General features: G+C 35.9%; 1 protein-coding gene across 1 annotated transcript in view; it reads right to left on the reverse strand.

Moving 5' to 3' along the window:
- Positions 1 to 3,413: 3,413 nt before the first annotated feature.
- The window catches only part of SEPTIN7 (septin 7), a 469,639-nt gene continuing 457,304 nt past the window's right edge, over positions 3,414 to 15,748 (reverse strand). Inside the window, exons 12-13 of the mRNA XM_070944651.1 lie at positions 11,282 to 11,421; positions 3,414 to 4,337 (exon numbers count right to left, since the gene is read on the reverse strand). Coding sequence (XP_070800752.1) covers positions 4,298 to 4,337; positions 11,282 to 11,421 — 180 coding nt within the window. The 3' untranslated portion in view covers positions 3,414 to 4,297. The remainder of the gene's footprint in view (positions 4,338 to 11,281; positions 11,422 to 15,748) is intronic.

Genomic DNA, 15,748 nt, shown 5'->3' on the forward strand with positions numbered 1-15,748 from the left:
GGAATGCTTTGTTGAGTCAGGATCTGCATTTGCTGCATCATTTGCTGAAAATTGGTTGCAAGATTACTGATTTAGTCTTCAATGCTGTCTTGGCATCTGCTGATAGAATGGAGGTCTGCCTCATCTAGTATTGCTGCAGCTCTGGGATCCGAAGCAGGGGTGAGTTCTACTTACCTTTACTACCAGTTTGCAACGGGAGCGTGCGCTTCTGCGCACGCGCAGATTGTCATTTATGATGTCCAGGTGGGTGGGCGGAGCTTCCCGCTGCTTTTACTACTGGTTCTAAAGAACCGGACAGAACCAGGAGCAACCCACCACTGATCTGAAGCCATGGCTTGGGTATTCTGGAGTCCATGAAAGTTTTGGTGAAGATGAGTAGTTGAGATTAATGTCAAGTGCCAGGGAAATCAGAAGATTCAGGCAGTTCAAATGGGTATAAAGATTTATTGCAAGCTTAAGGTCTCTACAAGAATCTGAACTAACGGTCCAAGCAAATTGGCGGTAGATAAGAGTCAATGTAATTCAAGGTGGGCTAGACTTAGATCTCTTGTGGGCACAAAGGGGCTCATGACTGATGACGTGTTTGACCCCTCCTTTGGGCTCAGCCTGGTCATCCCCTACTGTTGTGACATGAGGAATCAGTTCTTATTTTTGTTTGCTAGATTTATTGTCACAAAACACCTGAAAATTAAAGTCTGTGTATTTCGGTATTGGCAGTATTAAAAAAGACTGGGGAACTATATTAACTAACCCCCGCCCCAACATACACACCTGAAAATAACTATGAAGACCCCTATAGTTATGAACATTTTGTTCAACCCAGTTTTAACTTGATTTATACAGACCCAGAGAAAAGTACTGGTACCCCTTCACTTCATAGTCTATGAAAATGCCATCATTTATTTTACAAGAATACGTTAAGCTATACATCAAAAACAAAGTGTCTGCTCTATGGAATAGTGGTGGATTATATTACTTGTGTCAGTTTTAACTTATTTCATAGCCAATTGGGATTCTAGTCTATACAGTATATGACTAAAACTCTTGTGTCTGTAAACCTTTAACTGGGCAAAATGGTACATCATAGGGCAACATTTTTTGAACCAAGGTACCTCAAATGGGCTAACTTACAGAATATGTCTAAAATCTGGAACCCATGACTTTCGTGGAATTGAAATTTGGCAAATTTTATAAAACAATTTATGATGTTGTTGTTGTTAGTTGCGAAGTCGTGTCCAACCCATTGTGACTCCATGGACAATATTCCTCCAGGCCTTCCTGTCCTCTACCATCCTCTGGAGTCCATTTAAGCTCATGCCTACTGCTTCAGTGACTCCATCCAGCCACCTCATTCTCTGTCGTCCCCTTCTTCTTTTGCCCTCAATCTTTCCCAGCATTAGGCTCTTCTCCAGTGAATCCTTCCTTCTCATTAGGTGGCCAAAATATTTGAGTTTCATCTTCAGGATCTGGCCTTCTAAAGAGCAGTCAGGGTTGATCTCCTCTAGGACTGACTGGTTTGATTGCCTTGCACTCCAAGGGACTCACAGGAGTCTTCTCCAGCACCAAATTTATGACATAAACATTATAAAACATTTTATGACATAATACAAAATGTCATAAAACATTCCTGTGGTCAACTTCTGATGTTGACTGTGCTATACAGTTCAACATGGGCTACTTCCAAGGCAGATACATCTCTGAATATCTCCCTGGATTTTTAAGAACTTTTCCTGAAGTTTAGAAGCTCTGCCATTGTTGAAGGCATTGAGGAATTGGGTAAGGAAATATCTCTGAAAGGGTGACCCAATGGGTGGAAGGGAGGGAGGAAGTTTGCCAGGTTCCCACAAGGAAATTCAAGGGGGAAGCTGACAAGAAGTTGTAAATCACTACTGCTCCCACTGATTTTTCCCTGTCTGTGGTCATTCTGTTTCTGTTTAGGTAAGGAAATATCTCTGAAACGATGACCCATGGGTCATGGGTTGTCTAGTACTATATTATGCTTCTCCTTAAGACTATATACTATGACTATGCAGTACTTCAGAATCAATCCTAAAAAGGTGCTTTTGTGTACACACAGGAGGAATGAACATAGCATCTGTCTGCAATTCTGTAAAGCAACCACACCATCTTAGGCAAGCGTTTTAAAGAGTATCAATCTGAAGCACCTTTTTTGGAATTAAATCCAAAATGCTGCATAGCTGTATGATATCTGTATTTCTAGATACACACACATTTTCTTTTATTCACCTTCATTTTTAATCTTCAATGTTCTGTTTGTTTCAATTTTTAAAAAAAGCTCAACGATTTTTATGTGGTAGACTACAAACTAAGTTCAATTACTGTACTCAAAAGAAAATCCTAAACTCATAGTTTTTTAACTGTACCAGGGTCAACAAATTTATTCAGAGTGGCTTCAAAAATAAAATAGAAGCTCCTAGTCATATTTAATATTTTGCAAATCAGAGTTGTTTTACAATGTAAATATTCCTCAGAATACATTTTAATTTCAGAAGTATGAAAGCTTGAAAAATGTGTTGGTCATAACCATATGATGGTTATGCTAATGTTCTGCAGACCACATTTAGGCCCTGAGTATTAAACAACAGCATGTTTGTATGCCTATTTTTAACAGAAAATGAAAAAAACAGTGCATTAAGTAACTTGTAACTGGCATAATGGTTCTATACCATTTTCTTCCTCAAAGAAGAAAAAAATCCTTCTGCAATACCATCTGAAAATGTAATATCCTGCGCACTGTCAACCTCATAAAAATATTTTGTAAAAATGTAGCCCCAACTATATAAAAAAGATAGCTGGCCCCTCTAACGTAAGATGTGTCTGTTATATTTTAAGATATATTTGTAATTCTTGCCTCCAGAAGTTGTGGGTGCTCCAACAATGGAAGTTTTTAAGAAGAGATTGGACAACCATTTGTCTGAAATGGTATTGGGTTTCCTGAGCAATGGGACAGCAGGTTTCCTGAGCAGGGGGTTGAACTAGAAGACCCCCAAGGTCCCTTCCAACTCTGTTGTTCTGTTATTTCAGTTATTCCTTTAACATTGTTTCCAGAATGATGCCGAATGGAGTAATTACATCAATAATTACTCGGCAATAATCACGTAGTACACTGACTTATATAAAAGTGGATATAGAAAAAGTTTACCTTGAGATTTAACAATTGGCTACAAGGTAGACTGCATTTTCTAGTCAATAGTGGATAAATGCCAGGTAAAATAGTACTGGTATTTAAAATAATTTCATTTAAATTTAGCAGAAGACTTTTTATTTAAGGATATGGTTTTTCAACTAACATAATCCTTCATACTCAAGTATAACATCACAACATTGTTTATTTTGTGATTTTTCACAATACAAACAAAAATACAGAAATGCAATATATGAATACAGCTAAATGTAAAAATGTTGACTTTTCTCAAAAGGCCATGATCCTCATTTCTAGAGGACTGACTGCACACAGGTAGAAACGAGTAGGTAGTTAAACCACACTGTTTTCTAGAAATGACTTATAAATTCATTTTCCTGCTACTTACCATAAAAACGTAAAAGAAGAATTAAAGGAAAGGTTTTGTTCACTGGTCCCTATCATATGAAAGAAACTACATTCTATTTAGCAGGGCCAATATATGGTAATATATCTAGATTATATGATATTACAAAAATGAAGCAGTAGTGAAATTAATTGGACTAAAGCAATTACTAAATGAGGATAGCATAAATTTAATCAATTCCAAACAAAAAAAAGGATTGTTATAAAAAGCTTTTAGGTGCCCCGTAAGCCTATATGTTTGTCTTTCCATGTCTACTTTTAAAAACAATGGAAGTGTCAAAAATAGAGTCAACTGTGTTAGACTAAATTACATTATTATATATGATGTACTGGATTGAATTTTTAATAGGAGCATAGTTCATATTATATTATGGCAATGTATCCTTCCTTCCCAAGTCCTTGTATATTGGAATATTCTGTAAAAAAAATCAAACCACCAGAATATGATTGCACAACTGTAAACTGTTCTTTTACATTAAAATGATTTGTTCTTTTTTGTATTTTGTTTAAAGAAACAGTACCTAGAGCTGTTTTCCTAAATTTATAACATCCCAAAAAATTCAAGACATTCTCAACTGTTACCAAAATCAACACAAACATTTGTCATGCTGTTAAATCCAAACATATGGATACAACTGGTGGAAGATTGGTCAAACAAGTCCAAGTCACACTGATGTCCAAGGCTGGAATATTGGCAATTAATACATAACTGGTGGTCTGTAAATATGTTTAAAATATCTTCCCTTTCTTTTTGTTTTTTTCCAAAGTTCTGGAGGGGAAAAAGAATCAGACAGATATAGTTAGACACAGCATATATTATAATCACTGTTCCCTTCATATTATTATGAGAAATTATATCTAATCAAACTCATTCTTACTCATGACTTAGATGAGGGAATAGAAGGGGAACTTACCAAATTTGCGGATGATACTAAACTGGAACGAATAGCCAACACCCTAGATGATAGGCTCAAGATCCAGATGGATCTTGACCAGGGGTGGGTTCTACTTACCTTTACTACCAGTTCGCATTGTGCCCACGCGTGTGCGTTCATGAGCAGATGCTTCTGCGCATGCGCAGATCACCTATGATGACGTCTGGGTCAGTGGGTGGAGCCTCCCACCAGTTTTACTACTGGTTCTTGCAAACCGGTCCGAACCGGGGGCAACCCACCACTGATCTTGACAGACTTGAACATTGGACCCTATCTAACAAAACGAAATTCAATGTAGAGAAAAGTAAAGTCTTACACTTAGGCATGAAAAACCAAAAGTACACATATAGACTGGGTGAAACCAGGCTTAATAACAGTAACTGTGAGAGGGATCTTGGAGTCTTAGTGGACAACCAATTAAATATGAGCCAACAGTGTGCAGCGGCAGCCATAAAAGCCAATGTAATCCTAAACTGCATTAACAGAAGGATACAATCAAGATCAAGTGAGGTACTAATACCACTCTATAAAGCCTTAGTAAGACCACACCTAGAGTACTGCATCCAGTTTTGGTCACCACACAATAAAAAAGATGTTGAGACTCTAGAAAGAGTGCAGAGAAGAGCAACCAAGATGATTAGGGGACTGGAGGCTAAAACATACGATGAACGGTTGCAGGAACTAGGCATGGCTAGTCTAGTGAAGAGAAGGACCGGGGAGACATGATAGCAGTCTTCCAATATTTGAGGGGCTGCCACAGAGAGGAGGGGGTCAAGCTATTTTCCAAAGCACCTGAAGGCCAGACAAGGAATAATGGATGGAAACTGACCAAGGAGAGATTCAACCTAGAAACAAGGAGAGATATTCTGACAGTGAGAGCAATCAACCAATGGAACAGCTTGCCTTCAGAAGTTGTCGGAGCTTCATCACTGGAAGCTTTCAAGAAGAGACTGGACTGCCATCTGTCAAAAATGGTGTAGGGTCTGCTTGGGCGGGGGGGTTGGACTAGATGACCTACAAGGTCCCTTCCAACTCTTTTAATCTGTATCATTCCTTTACCCTTCCTTCTCACATGAGATTTTTAGATTGTCATGAAACCAGACATTATTGTGCTAACATAATATTAACATCATGCAATAGAATACACTTTTATTTAAATTTTTAGTACAACATTATTGATACTTCTGTACAAAATTGAACCTAGAATTGCAATCACTAATACACCAAATTCAATCAACATGGAGACTATGCACCTATTTTATAAAAACAACATGGGAAACTAGCTCAATCTGTACAAAGCTTTAATTATTACAAGCACATCCAAAACATCATGAAATGTTAACTTTTATCAGTACTAAACATTTAGTAAACATCATGTGTGATGTGATACAGTTTTGCCTAGTAGTTTATAAAGGTACAGACTGGTAAGAATAACAGTTATAAGATAAAAAAAGATGACCAAGAATTATATAAATAAGATGGCAAGGAAACATAAAGAAGCTATATATGGATAGGTTAAAAATCTTGAATTAGAGAGACAAGTGTGAAGAAAGAATTTGTGAGAAGATATGGCTTACTAGAAAAGGGGTGGCAATTTCAGGCATATACATTGTGTGCACAATTATTAGGCAAGTTGTATTTTGGAGGATTAATTTTATTATTGAACAACTACAGTGTTCTCGGTCAATCCAAAATGTTAATAAACCTCAAACCTGAATATTTAAGAAAGTAAATGTGAGGTTTTGGCTTTCTTAGGAGAATATCAATGTGTGCACAATTATTGGGCAACTAAATGAAAAATGAAAATTTGCCCATCTCACTTGTTTATTTGCATCTGTTAAAGTGAGAATAATAAACAAACAACTCAAAATGTACAAATAAACATTTCTGACATTTCAAACAAAAAATCAGTGACCAATATAGCCACCCTTCTTTTCAATAACAGTCATAAGCATTCCATTCATGGAGTCTGTCAGTTTCTTGATCTGTCAACTTTTTGTGCAGCAGCAAGCACAGCCTCCCAGGCACTGTTCAGAGGGGTGTACTATTTTCCTTCACCGTAAATCTCCCGTTTGAGAAGGGCCCACAAGTTCTCAATAGGGTGTAAGTCAGGTGAGGAAGGAGGCCATGTCGTCATTCTTTCATTATTAAGGCCTTTACAGGCTAGCCATGCAGTGGAGTACTTCGATGCATGCGATGGAGCATTGTCCTGCATAAAAATCATGGTCTTCTTGAAAGTTGCAGACTTTTTCCTGTACCACTGCTTTAAGGAAGTGTCTTCTACAAACTGGCAGTAGGCTTGGGAGTTGACTTTGAGTCCATCTTCAACCCGAAAAGGTCCAACTAGCTCATCTTTAATAATACCAGCCCATACCAGTACCCCACCTCCACCTTGCTGGCATCTGAGTTGAAGTGAAGCTCTGTGCCCAGTACTGATCCAGCCATGGGCCCATCCATCTGGTTCGTCAAGAGTCACTCTCATCTCATCAGTCCATAAAACCTTTGAAAAATCTGACTTCAGATATTTCTTGGCCCAGTCTTGCCATTTCAATTTATGCGTCTTGTTCAGTGGTGGTTGTGTTTCAGCCTTCCTTACCTTGGCCATGTCTCTGAGCACTGAACACCTTGTACTTCTGGGCACTCCAGGTAGGTTGCAGTTTTGAAATATGGAGGATAATGGGTTCCTGGTAGCTTCACGTTTGATTCTTCTCAAATCTTTGGCAGTTAAAGTGTGTCTTTTTTTCTCAACACGTTTATTTATTATTTATTTATTTTATTTGATTTCTATACCGCCCTACTCCCGAAGGACTCTTGCAACCCTGTTGACTATTTGCAACAAAATGTTTGATGGTTCTGTGATCACAGCCCAATATCTTAGCAATTTCAAGAGAGCTGCATCCCTCTGAAAGACTTTTTACAATTTTTGACTTTTCAGTGTCAGTTAAATTTCTTTTTTGGCCCATTTTGCCTGAGGAAAAGAAGCTGCCTAATAATTATGCACACCTTGATATAGGGTGTTGATCTCCTTAGGCCACACCCTCCCTCATTACACAAATACACATCACCTGATATTCTTTTTTTTTTATTGAAAAAGTTTTTCAAATACAAATTTTTCCCCCTTTCCCCCCCCCCTCCTCCCTAACCCCCCCTCGCCCTCCCCTCCCCCTGTGGCTTCTTCAAAGTAAAACACAAATTCATAACAGATTATATAATACTTTACCATCCCCTTGCTCCATCCCCCATATGCTGACCCTTTCTTTCTAATAATATTATTATATCCCCCTTATACATTTCAAAATAACATTCTACTATAACATTATATAATAACTCCTAATTTAGCATAGTAATATTATTATATCCCCCAATTTAACAATTTCTACTCATAATCTACTCTTTTTCTCCTCCCCCATACATATATCTCTTAAATCAAATCTTTTTTGTATATTAATATGACATTTCAAAGCAACCTTCCACTATAAAACTATATAATAAATCCTAATTTAACATTTATTCAACTCATAGTCTGCCCATTTCCTCCACCCCCATAGATATATCTCTTAACTCAAATCTTTTACATATATTCATATCTAAACATAATATCCCTTTTCTTCAACTAAACAATCAATAAGCTAACCTATCTCCACCCACTTTCCTACAGGACTACCATACATAATAGTTCTTAATATCTTTATTCTTCTGCCCACACCACTAAGAAGTATTCCCTTATATAAATAAAATCCTCAAATGACTTTAAGCTTGTAATCCATATAATATCTTCTGTAGTGTCTTTCAGCTGGATTGTTAACTCCATCACCCATATTAGGGTAACATCACATCCTAATTCCAACAGTATGTTTGGTATCTTCAATTACCATCTGCCCCCATCAACAATAGATGTCTTGATATATAAAAAACAACCACCCGAGTGACTTTATATTTGTATTCCATATAGTGTCTATAGTAGTGTCTTTCATCTAAATTATTAATTCCAACCACTGTAATAGGGTAACAACCAGATCTTCTGCGTGCCCCAATCCCATAACTCTCTTGCCTTGTAGCTCAGCATAGACGTAATACATTTATCAAAGAATCCAAAATAGATAATTCCAATCCATTCAGTTTAAGGCCCTTTTCACATCCCAAAAGTACAGCACTGCAGAGGTCTGTCACTCTCCTCAGGATAATATAAATCAATACTTTGCCTCAGCTATCTTTTCATATATTCAATCATCTCTTAAATAACTGGCATTACACTGTTGTTTAGTTTAAAAGTTTTTGTTTTTGTAAGACCTGCTTCTTCTTTTCTTGACTTTTTGTGGGTTAGATCTCCATCCTGATTTCCTTTCTATAAATTGTGTATCAACTATTTGGTTTTCATGCTGATCTATAACTTGATCTTGTTGGTTTTGCTTTTGTGGCTTAAATCTCCATTCTGGTTTCTTTTCTATGAGTTGTATGTCAACTGATTGATTTCTATGCTGGTCTGTAACTTGATAAATCATCACATTAGAATCCAAAGCCGCCTCTCTTGTATTTATAAATAGTCCAGCTGTAACCTCTGAAGGAGAATCCAGAAGCGGCTCATCTACAAAGTCCTCTGTAACTTGTTGTTTTTCCATTACTTCCATCTCCTTCTGCTTATCCTGAATTTCTATCTCTTGTTGATTTTGTTTTTCTTTATTCCACTCATGTATTATACATGAAGATGTTGAACCCATTTTAAGAACCTTATAGTAAAATTCTTCCGCTTTTTCAACAGTATTTAGTTGGTATCTTTCTCCTTGATATCTCAATATTATGCCAACTGGGACATCCCACCTGAATGAGATGTTTTGTTTCTTTAGCTCAGTCACCAAAAATCTGAATTTCTTTCTATCTTTTAATATCTTGGGCGGCAACTCTTTATATATCCAGATCTTTCTTCCATACAATTGTAGAGTGGAATTAAAAGATTTTTGCACAATATCATTTCTTATTTCTTTATCTGTAAAATAAATCACATCTCTAGGCAATTGCCTTTGCTTTGCAATCCAAGAATTTACTCTATAGGCCTTGTCGATCTTACAAGATACCTCCTCTGGATGAACCTTTAAAATCCCGGCCAGAACTTCAGCAGATATTTTTCTTAAATCATCTCTATTATTTTCCTGTAACCCTCTCATTCTAACCGCAAATTCTGTGAGCCTGTATTGCATCATTGTAACTTCTTTTTCAATCCCTTTATATTTTCTGCATTGTAAGTCTCGTGATCAGCTTCCTTTTTAGACTTTACTTCAGAGCTATTGTCTTGAATATTTATCAAATCATTTTCCATTCTTTGTATTTTATTGTTCAAATTATAAATCTTATCATCAACTTCCTCCATTTTAGACTCTAATAACTTGATATTTGTATTCATCTTTATAACTATTTCTGAAAAAGCATTAGTCACTGTTACAATCTTTCGTTGTAAGTTATCATACTTTAATTGTATGAATTCTTTAATTTCCTGCCTAAATTTTTCAAAATTCTGGTTCACAATCTCGTCATGTCTTGCCATTTCCTTCAAAACAAATTCTTTTAAATTAAAACCATTCTTCTGAGTCTGTAAACTCGAAACTTGTTCACATAATTGTAAATGGGGGAACCCCCCCCCGCTGCTTGTTTGTCTGGCTTTGTTAATTTTAACGCCATCCTGCCACACAGACAAACTCTTTTTAAAGAAAGAGGACTTCTCTCCAAACAAGATCAATATCAAATCTCCAAGAAAAAAAGAAACTTAGAATAGAATAGAAATTTTTCTTTTCTCTATTCTAGCCAGCACTGTTTGTTCCGCTACTTTGTAACTTGTTACGGAAGGACTTTCACTTTCGGCTACTTCTCAAGCCTCAGCGGTCGCCATTTTAAGCTTTTTTTTTCCTTCACTTAAAAACGCTTATAAAATCATTAAAAATACTTGCAATTTAGGGTCCCAAGTCCAGATCTCATCCTCTTTAATTAAACAATCTGTTGTTTTTCGTTAAAAGGTTTGATCTCGTCGCCTGGCTCTGCAAAAGGCAGAGGTCTCCCGAAGCCCGGAGCAGCGGCGAAGGAAATAGGGAGCCTCATCCTACTTCGTCCCCAAGAGTAAAAGAAAAACTCTGGGGACTTCGCAGAGGGCTCTACCTGCCCTCGCCTGCTCTATCTCACATTTCCTTATGGAAATGGAGTTTTTCGAGCCGCCTTTCAGCTGTAAAGGCGGCTCTTTACAGGCGACGGGGCTGGCGGTCCCAAGGGACCGTCTGACAGCAACACATCACCTGATATTCTTATATCCACTGAGCATTCAAGTTTATACAGCTTGGAGGTGGAAAATATGCATAAAAATGATGATATGGCCAAAATACTCACTTGCCTAATAATTGTGTACAAAGTGTATCAGAAAAAAGACAGAATTTTAAATGGAAATGAAAAGAGAATGAGAGAAGCTGGGAGATTTTGATCAGGAAAAATCCATCTTTGTTAAGAGTAGTTTTAATCAGATAACTGTTTATTACTTTTTAAGCAAGTTCAAATCTACTTCAGGGTGCAAATATGTTTAAAATACAGCACACTTTAATTATGGCTCACATGTATACAATCCTATGTGTGTCAACCAAAATAAGCACAGACAATTCTTAAGATACATTCCAAGTTTTGGTCAGGCAATTTTGGTCTATGCAAATAGGATTGTAAGCATGTAGAACAAGACACTGCTCTGTGGAATAGATGCTATCTGCATAATTCAAAATCACACCATCAGAAAAACCCAGAAAAGTACCTTGAAGAATTCTGTTGTTCCAAAATACGTTGTTGACCTTCCCAGTTTGCCTTTTCATCTTCAAATTGGTGCCGTTTTTCCTCCAGTTCTTTGTGTTGGGCCTCCAAATTCTTTTTCATTTGCTCATGACGTCGCTGGAGCTAAGGGAAAAAAGCATATTTTTATGTATGTATGTATGAAACTTTTACGCCACCCATCTCCCCCACAAGGTGACTCTGGGTGGCTTAAAAAACAAGAAAAAATAATTAAAATATTAAAACATTAAAAATTACACAGATTAGAATATTGTAAAAACTGTTCTAAAACCAAAACTAAGCAAGCTGAGATGGATGGGATGGGGATGAGGTCTTCTTACCCCATCAGCCACCTCCAGTGATGAGTGCCCCCTCAGGGCCCCAGTCCAATCAGCAAAGCCAGGTTTGTTTTATTTATACATTTTTCTTTAACATATATAAGTATTTAGTAAACAGTGTATTTTCTGGGTCATTTTACATATACATAATTCTAGTAATGATAATATTCTTTACTTGTGTATAATAATGTTCTTCCAACTTCTAATGTCTACCTTTATTATCTAACCATTGATAAAACAAATCCCAAGTTAGAAAATATTCTGTATCTTCTTTGTCCTTTATCTTTAGTGTTAACCTATCCATTTCTGCAGAGTCTAATATTTTTTTGATTATATTTTCATCTGTAGGAGTTTCCTAATTTTTCGAGTGTTGTGCAAATACAATTCTTGCTGCTGTCAAAACATGTAATATTAAATATACATTCCCTTTGTCATATTTTTCTGGCAATATACCTAACAGAAATATTTCTGGCTTTAAATCTATGTGTTGCTTTATCATTTTCTCTAACCATGTATTTTCATCCAAATTTTTTTTGCCTTTGGACATGTCCACCACATATGGTAGTATAAACCCAGTATCTGATTGCATTTCCAGCATTTGGCGGACATGTTTTTAAACATCTTTGCTAGCCTTGCCAGTGGCAGATGCCACCTATAAAACATTTTATACAGGTTTTCCTTGTACATAGTTGCCATTGTCAATTTATAATTTCTATCCCAAAGTTTTGCCATTTATCTAATTCTATAGTGTGTCCAAAATTTTTTGCCCATACTATCACTGTTTCTTTCACTTGTTCATCTTCCATTTTAAGGCTTAATAAATAGCTATATATTTTATTAACTTTTCATCCGTTCCTAATAGTATCTGATCAAATGCTGATGGCTCATTATAGAAACCATATGTCTTTACATCTTTCTCATATCTCGATTGTATTTGCAGATGTGGCCACCATGCAAGTTCCACCCCTTGGTTTTGTAATTCCTGCTTAGTTTTTAGTTCCCCTTTCTCATTTAAAATGTCTTTATGCGTTACAATTTTTTCCAAATTTATAACATTTGGATGTATCAGTGCTTCCATTGTGGAAAGCCAGACTGGTATTTTCATGTAGTTTTTTGCCTTAACCTTTTCACAAACTAAAAGTAGAGTGTTTCTTACATAATGTCTTTGAAAGTATCTATGTATTTTATTTTCATACCACAAAAAAGCATGCCATCCCAGTTGGAGATCATGTCCCTCCAGCAATAGTAATCTTCTATGTCTAAGATTTATCCATTCTTTCACCCAAGAAAGTGCGGAGGCCTGGTAATAAAGCTCCCAATCTGGGAACCCAAAGCTCCCACTGTTTTTAGATTCTTGCAGCATTTTATTTATTTTTTAAAAAATTTTTATTGATTAAAAAAAGTACAAACAAACATATAAACAACAATACAACAAACACAACAAATAAACATAGATCAAGTCTTGCGACTTCTTTTCCAAGTTTGTCACATCGGTAAGCTATATTTATATTCTTATCTATATATCTACATATTTACATACAGAATGATATCTTAAACTCCATATTTAATCAATTGTATTTCTTATTTGGTACCCAATTTTTGTCTACGTTTTTGACCTCTCTTTTGTGTGTCTATTTTTATTTTATTTTCTTATTCTCCAACCAGTTATACCATCTCTGCCATACTAAATAGTAGTCTGTTTCTTCTTTTTCGTGTATTTCTTTTGTAAGTCTGTCCATTTCTGCACATTCCATAATTTTAGCAATTATTTTATCTTCTGTTGGTGTGTCTTCATGCTTCCAGCTTTGAGCAAAAACTATCCTTGCCGCCATTAGTATGTGGATAATTAAGTACTTTATTTCTTTTTCATAATGACCCGTGATTATTCCTAATAATAAAGTTTCTGGCTTCATTTCTAATTTCTGGTTTGTGATTTCTCCTGATTGTCTGCCAAAACTTTTTTGCTTTCTGACAGGACCACCACATATGATAATATGTTCCTTTTTGCAGTTTACACTTCCAACACGTTGGGGAGGTATTCGGAAACATTTTTGCTAGGCGCGCGGGAGGGAGGTGCCACCTGTAGAACATTTTGTATATGTTCTCTTTATAGGGTATAGACATTGTTAGTTTATAATTAACGTCCCATAGTTTTTCCCATTTTTCCAATTCAATGTTATATCCGAAATTTTTCGCCCAAATTATCATGTTTTCTTTAACCACCTCTTCTTCTAATTTATATCTTAATAAGTAATTATAAGTTTTGGATATCAATTTATCATCTGTTCCTTGTAAAATTTTGTCTAATTCATATGGCTCTTTTTGTAATCCGAATTGTACCAGGTCTGTCTTGTATCTGGATTCTATCTGTAAATATGGCCACCAATCAATGTCTATACCCTGTTTTTTCAGTTCTTGTCTCGATCTTAACTCTCCTTTGCTATTCAACAGTTCTTTATAAGTTTTCATTTTGTCCATCTGCATGGCATTAGGATAAATTTGCGCCTCCATGATTGATAGACATTCTGGAATTTTGTCATAGTGCACTTTTTTGATCTCCTGCCATGTTTTAAACAATGCTCCTCTAATAATATGCTGTTGAAAGTATCCATGGTGTTTATCTCTCCCCTCCCACAAAAATGCGTGCCAACCTCTTTCCAAATCGAAACCTTCTAGTGTTAGTATTCTTTTATTTTTGAGCTCTATCCAGTCTCTTATCCAGATCAATGATGTCGCTTTATAGTATGTTTCCCAGTCCGGTAGTCCTAAACCTCCCTTCTCTCGTGTGTCCAGAAGATATTTTATCTTAATTCTTGCCTTCTTCCCCTGCCAGATGTAATTTGCAATCATTTTATTGAAATCTTTGAAAAAGTCTTTTCCTGGGCTTATTGGGATTACTTGGAACAAGTATAGTATTCTGGGTAATACATTCATTTTGATGGATGCAATCTTTCCAAGAAATGATAGCTGTAACTTGCTCCATGTTTCTAAGTCCTTTTTTATCTGTTTTGTCAGTTTATTGTAATTGTCTTCTCTGAGTGTTGATCCTTTATTGGTATTTTACTTTTTTTGCCATTTGTATTCCTAATTTATTTTCCAATTCTTTTTCCTGTAGGTTTGTAAGATTCTTCGTTAATGCCTTTGTTTTTTGTTTATTTATTTTAAGTCCGGCTACTCCTCCATACTCTTCTATTTTTGCTAGCAATTTGGCCCCTGTTATTGCTGGTTGTTCTAGAATAAAAACCACATCGTCGGCGAAGGCTTGAAGTTTATACTCCTCTTTTTTGATTTTCAGTCCTTTTATTTCTTTATCCTTCCTAATTTCATTTAATAATGTTTCTAAAGATATTATAAACAATAAGGGGGATAAGGGACATCCCTGTTTCACTCCTTTTGATATTTCAAATTGTTCTGTCATGTCACAATTTATCACTATCTTTGTGGTTTGAGAGGAGTAAATCTTCCTTATCATATTTAAAAATTTATCGCTGAATTTCATGTTTTCCAATTGTAATGTAAGAAATTTCCAATTTAGATTATCAAAAGCCTTCTGTGCATCCAAGAAGATTAATGCCAATTGTTTATCCGATTTTTTTTCATAATATTCTAAAACGTCAATTATTAGTCTCATATTATTTTTTATTTGTCTTCTTGGAATGAAGCCATTTTGGTCTGGGTGGATACATTCATTGATGATTTTTTTCAGTCTCTGTGTAATGATCAGTGTGAATAGTTTGTAGTCTACGTTTAAAAGTGATATTGGCCTGTAGTTCTTGATTTGTGTGAGATCTGTTTCCTCTTTTGGAATGAGTGTGATGATAGTTTCAGTCCACGATTTGGGGATTGTAGCTTCTAAGAGTGCGTCATTAAAAACTTGAAGTAGAATTTCGTCCATTGGTTGTTGGCATGTTTTGTAAAATTCTGTTGGTATACCATCCGGTCCTGGGGTTTTGTTATTCTTTTGTTTTTTCCTTGCCTCTATTAGCTTGATCATAGTAATTGGTTTATTCAGTAGCTCTCTTTGTGTCTCTTCTAATTCTTGGCTGTTTGTTTTGCCTAAATATTCTTTGATATCCTCTTCCCGAATTTATATAAATTCTGAAAAAAACCTTTAC

The sequence above is a fragment of the Pituophis catenifer genome, unplaced genomic scaffold (genome assembly GCF_029215685.1).
Source record: "Pituophis catenifer annectens isolate HBS135680 unplaced genomic scaffold, rPitCat1.0.hap2 SCAF_5, whole genome shotgun sequence".
Classification (NCBI taxonomy): Eukaryota; Metazoa; Chordata; class Lepidosauria; order Squamata; family Colubridae; genus Pituophis; species Pituophis catenifer.